The sequence below is a fragment of the Mastacembelus armatus genome, chromosome 17 (assembly GCF_900324485.2).
Source record: "Mastacembelus armatus chromosome 17, fMasArm1.2, whole genome shotgun sequence".
Lineage (NCBI taxonomy): Eukaryota > Metazoa > Chordata > Actinopteri > Synbranchiformes > Mastacembelidae > Mastacembelus > Mastacembelus armatus.
The window spans coordinates 15,525,290-15,531,289 of record NC_046649.1 but is presented as its reverse complement, the minus strand read 5'-3'; the positions used below and the strand labels follow the sequence as shown (position 1 = coordinate 15,531,289).

The window sequence follows — 6,000 nt, the reverse complement described above, 5'->3', positions numbered from 1 at the left end:
AGTTTAAGGGCAAACCTGCAGTCCCACATCTCACTGAAGTTGCACAAAAAGGAAAAATCAATAATAATATTTACACATTTTCTATGTTGTAAGTCATGTTTGTTTATTATAGTACTGGGTACAGGGTTCAGTGTGAAGTAATGTCTTTAAATATTACACTTGTTTTAAAAATGCAAGCAACTGTTTCAAATATATACTGTATAACTCCAGAAGATAGCAAACGTTCTATCCCAGCATCACTTCTAAACCCAAAACAAGGACACAAACAAAAAACAACAAATGCCCACAGAAGGGAGTTTGTTTGATGAGTAACTTTTTGCAAATGTTTTGTTTTACTCATCATTTTTCTACTTCTCTTTATTTCTCATTTGTAGAATTATGGTAAAACCACTGTCTACTGACTTCTGTTAAGATGCTCACCAGTTCAGACCAGTCCCTCTTCCTCTCCCTGACACCCGACCCCCCCTACCCATCCAGTTGTGGTCCTGGAGGGGAGACCCATGTCCAGTCTTCCCTGTCCCTTCCTGAGCCCGAAGCCTGGAGGAAGCCTAGCCCCGTTCCCCGTCATGGCCTCGCTCAAGGAGCTCGCTCCAGCTCACTGCAGGTCCCTTCTGCCACCCCTGAGTACCTGGGGCTGCCCCCCCGAGCCGCCAGCTTTGATGTGCCTTGTGGTCAAGAAGAGGGCTCAGATCAGGGATCAGGGTCTCTGAGCCCCCACTGTATGCGGCGGCGGCGTGGAGGACTTGTGGAGCAGAAGGACATTATTATGGCTCACCAGGCTCACAAAATCCAGAGCACGCCGCAGGCCCGCAGGAAGGAGTGGGAGTAAGTATAAAAGAAAATCAGTGGCAGAGGATTCCTTTTAAATTGTATGTATAAAGATGACAAATCTCCATGGAGAAGGATGAAAGTGCTAGGGTAAAAGAAAAGACGTACATAGCTACACTGCACACTGCATATGTAGTATAACTTCAACCTGTGGAACCTTTTTTTGTGGATCCTTTCAAGTCTGGAGTATTGTAAATACATAAAATATGCTACATTTAATTAAAATGTTGAGAAAAGGATGCAAAAGGACTTAACTTCCCATGTCAGCTAATGACGCTGTCCTCAAAATGGTAGGTTTGATTTAAATATTTCAGTTATCAGAGCTTTTTTTATGACAGTCACTGACTTTTTCACAGGAAAAGCAGGGATGTAAGCATTAGTATCTAGCCGTGTCGAAGGAGTGTCAAAATTAAGCCATGCAAGTGAGAAACCATGCATAAAAACAGGGTCACTGAATTGAAAATAAAATGCCGCCATTGTTGTCAGTTACAGTACATCTGTGCTTTTCCTAATATAATGTGTCAAAACGTCTGTGGAAAGACTTGTCCACAGATGCTCAACAGTTGACTGCCAGCCTGTGAACATACAGCAAGGTGTGATGCCAACCTAAAATTTCTTTTAAATCCACTGGACACTACCTGTCCACAAATAAACAGCGCGACAAGCTGGTGACCTGGGGCTCGCTTTGTAGTTAAAGAGCCTTTTATTTCCCTCAGGAGCTGGTAGAGACCAAATCAGAGCTAAAAGAGAGTGAATATTGGATTTACATTTGTCAGCTGGAAACAAACATGATTCCAAATGTTGCATTATGGCTACTCAATGATAAATAATCCAAATAAAAAACATATACCTATATCAGTTTTATAAGGTCAAACTTGTGTTTTCAGCTTGTTCCATTGAAAGTGGTATATAAGTAGGATTTACAGTATAAATTTAACACTTATTGTTTTATGTTCTTAAAGAGCTTATTTCAAAGGAACATTGTAGAAAAACATATGCAGATGCCTTTGTTACAAATACCAATACCAGATCACTTCCCACTGTTTTGGTTACATGAACTGACGTTTTTTGTATGTTTTTAATGCCTGTGTAACATTGTTGGCTAACACATCAGATGCTGGATCGTGTTATTAATGGTGAAGCTGAGGGTGCTTACTTATGAACTTTGAACTTCTGCTGATTGTCTGCTTCCCACCACTTTAATGTGGAGAGGTACTCCATCAGTATAACCCCCCCTAACCCAGCAGCATGCACCCTCCATCCTCCTCCTTCCTCCAGCTTCTGATTTCTCTTTACTGTACTGTACCTCCACCACCCACTCATCATCCACTTTCCAGGTGTACTGTCATTCTCTCTTGTTTTCAGTCTTTTTCTCAAATGTACACATGTGCAGAATTACATTTTCCCCCTAACCAAACACATTGACATGCTATTTATTTTTAACCTGCAGTTGTTATCGGACTGAGCAGCTACATAAATAATAAGCAGAAAATATGAAACAATGGGCCAATAAAAAAAGTTTAAGATTGATTTTAGAGCTCTGCTGTACATGCATTGTGGCTATTTGTCCATTAGGGGATGCTAGGGAATCAAAGTAGAAGAGCAGCATAGATGCAGCATATGATGCCTTGGTTGCTAAACAGTAAAGTTTGGACATTAGTGATGATGCAAAAATGTTTTTTTTTTAAAGACAAATGAAATATTAATTATATGACTTCAGGGTAAAGGTTAAGAAAAGTCAGCGAGCGATGTGGCTTTTTCTGACATTATAATTGATTTCTGAGTGTGAGAAAGTTTTTTTTTTTTTTTTTTTTTTTCTAACACTCAAAAGTTTTCTATGAGATACTCAACATTTTGAGTTTGTTTGCTTATTATGTGAAGATTTGGATGACTGCCCTGAAAACATAACCATGTTTTAAGCACATTTCAAGGTAAACTGACAGTGTCACACCAATCTGCAATGATATAAGTGGCAGTTATTGGTTGAATCTGTTGCTAGGGAACAGAGAGAAAAATAAAATGCTAAAACCACTCCAGTCAATGTTGGGTGAAAGTCTATCTGCAATTATATAAATGCGCTTCAGAGTTCTGGCACAAAGTATGCCCATTAACGTTTTAACTCACGGTGCGTGTCACCTGCAGCCACGCTTCATCTACCTTCTCCTATACTGTATTTCTAAAGATGTTTTTTGCTGGACTGCAGTCATAAAAACACCACAAGCTACTGCACTTTCCACATCACATCTGTTTCTCATGTAAATAGCTCTCTTGTACACCTTAATGAGCTAAACAAGGCCCTTTCTGCTCAAGTTCAGCTCATTCATAGTTTGGTTAAGCCCAGGCAAATTGATGTGAGCTTTTCAGCTAACAATTTACACAGCTATTTTCAGACACTGTTGAGTAGGCTGTGAGCAAAAGCAGAACAAAAGCCAAATACTCTTAGAACAGACTACATCTGGTCATCCATATAGTACAATGAAGCATCAGTGCAGTGACAGTGCTGTCTGTCAGTTTCCTCTTTACAGATGTCCAATGACCCTGACGGAGCCAGGGTGGGGGTTAGCAGCATAGATGTGTGTGTGTGTGTGTGTGTGTGTGTGTGTGTGTGTGTGTGTGCACTGGGAGAAACAGATTTCTGTAGGAAGAGGTTGCTCTATTGTGCAACATGGCTTTTGTTGGCAGAAATGAAAAGAACGAAGCAGGAATTCAAGAGAGCTATGTCGCTATGGAAACAACAGCAAAGAGGGAGCCAGACACACACACACACACACACACACCCTCACACACACACACACACACACACACACACACACAGATATGTACTCTTTGCAGAGAAGGACAAATATTTTTGTTGGGCAACATACAAGTAAATGATTTTTTTATAATGAGTGCTTATGTAAGGCATTTTTTAAAGTAGAAAGTGGTGGAAATGGATGTGAGATATATCAATATGCTGGCAAGATTAACAAATTGTAGAATATTACATGCTAATCATCATCCATGCTATTTTTACATTCCCCACTCAATAGGCCAGTGTAGCCTTTTGTTGGTCTCCTGTTTTGCATGAAGTGACACACCCGCCTGCTTCATGTAGATTAGGAAGAGGAGGTAACAGAGTCATGCATGAGTTTTTGAAGCTCAGTTAGGGACTTATTCATAGATCCTGTTAAATTCCCGTCTCCCCCAGATCTCAGTTTGTTTGCCAAGCATAAATTTGTCACTCTGTCTTGGCTCGCTTTCGCAGTCCCTCGTCTGTGCCCTCGCTCTCTGCCCGTCTGCACACTGTGATACCTGCATTGTGCAGCTTGTAGTCTGTCAGTATCAGCACCAGGTGGGGAGGTTTTGTGTCAGGATAAGAAGTGGACTGCTGCTGTGGCTGGTTTTTAATTGTGACAAAGCAGCAGCTTCAGGCATGAAACAAGCCTCCGCTGTACTGTATAATACAGTATCACGTCTGTGGGCGCTGAAGTGGTCATCTTTAGGAAAGAGTGGGAAAGGGAGGAGAGCAGCAGATGGAGCGAGAGAGCCCAGTTACCGAATGAGGTCTCACTTGTGGCGCCGAGCGTGTAAAAGACCTTGCTTTCTTCTCCTCTCCCTCAAAAAGGGAGCAGCCCTAAGATCTATTTCATGCTCTATTTTTATTCCAGACTTTTACTCCAATATTAGCACAATGGCCTAGTTTTTAAATGTTTTAATGGTGCAAGTCTGTTTCCATTAATGAAAACATGACAATACTCTCTGACTGAAAGCATTTCAACATGGAAATGTGTAAGAGAGCTCCTCTATAGGTAATGTCTTATATATGAGCTCCTTTACTTAGTTGCCTTACCCACACACTTGTTGCCTTTTTCTGTGCATTGTCTGCTTTTAGTATTAGTGTTACATTTATTTTCACACCCCAGTTTCATGCCACATCACCCACAAACATCTTTACATAATTGGTTTTTAAAGCACATACCCACACAGCCTACTGTATAGGCTTTTTTTTTTTTTTTTTTTTTTTTTTTTTTTTAGGAAAATGTTTTTGTTCATTCTAAGACAACTCTAATTGCTATGGTAACAAAATATATGTCCCCTCCTCTCCATCAGCTTTCATTCAGATGAATTTTGAAATCGCTATCATGAGATGTTACCGTGGGAGGGGGCTGGCGGTGCGTTTGCGCTCCCGGCTCCATGATCATTCTCCGGCAGGTGTTAAGATTGTAAGATACGTCTGATTAAGGAACCCCAGCAACTCTCTTCCTACATTTTTGACCGATTAGAGGAAAGGTCCATACGCTTTTATATAGAATCTAGTTTAGACGGACTTCCTTTGACGCGAGATCTTGTTTTTGTCAAGTTTTCCGGGTCGAGAAGATGCGTAAAGTTTGGGAAGATTTCCCTCGGATCTCTCCATCAGATGAGGGCAGAGTAGTGTTTGATCCCACAGCTCCTGGTTTATCAGATCAAAACGAGCTTGGATGTTAATAGAAAATTGTGAGATATATACTCCGTGGATTTTTTTTCCCCAGAGTTTAGAGACGCTCAGATATTAAAAGTTGTTCAGAGCTGCTGTTTAACAGATGGGATAACAGACACGCTGAGTGTTTGCAGCCTGTGCACCTGAACCGTCCTTAAATAAATGGATGATTGGTCCTAAAATATAAGCCAACAGATTTTTTTTTTAAATTGTGGATATGGAGTAATAGGAATCTGCAACTTTTTTGGGGAATCTTGGCGCTCAAAAGCTGTCAGTGGATTGAAGGTGGATTATTTTTCGCTTAGCTCCACTTCACATTTCTCTTTATTAGAAGTCCTCCTGTAGTAAAACACGCTAAGCCGGTCGTCTCCTCATCTCTTTGTAGAATGGCTCGGTTTGGAGACGAGTGCGCTCCCAGCACGGTGGACTCCGGGGATGGAGACGTGGAGCGCGGCGGGGACGGGCAGGACGCGGCGGCGGCGGGACTGACGGCTTCCATGAAACAAGCCAAGGCGCAGAGGGCCCGGACCATGGCTCTGTACAACCCCGTCCCCCACCAGCAGAACTGCCTCACCGTCAACAGGTCACTCTTCATATTCGCAGAGGACAACATTATTAGGAAATATGCACGGCGAATCATTGAATGGCCATATCCTTCCATGTAAAACCTTAGAGTTACGTTGAACATTGTCTGTGTGTAGTTAGTTATACTG

The 6,000-nt window shown here is 41.6% G+C and overlaps 1 protein-coding gene across 1 annotated transcript in view; it reads left to right on the top strand.

The window, feature by feature from the left end:
* The first annotated feature begins 412 nt into the window (after window positions 1-412).
* Window positions 413-6,000, top strand: part of LOC113133847 (voltage-dependent R-type calcium channel subunit alpha-1E-like) — a 42,230-nt gene continuing 36,642 nt past the window's right edge. The window contains exons 1-2 of the mRNA XM_026312830.1: window positions 413-825; window positions 5,673-5,936. Of these exons, the coding sequence (XP_026168615.1) occupies window positions 413-825; window positions 5,673-5,936 (677 nt within the window). The remainder of the gene's footprint in view (window positions 826-5,672; window positions 5,937-6,000) is intronic.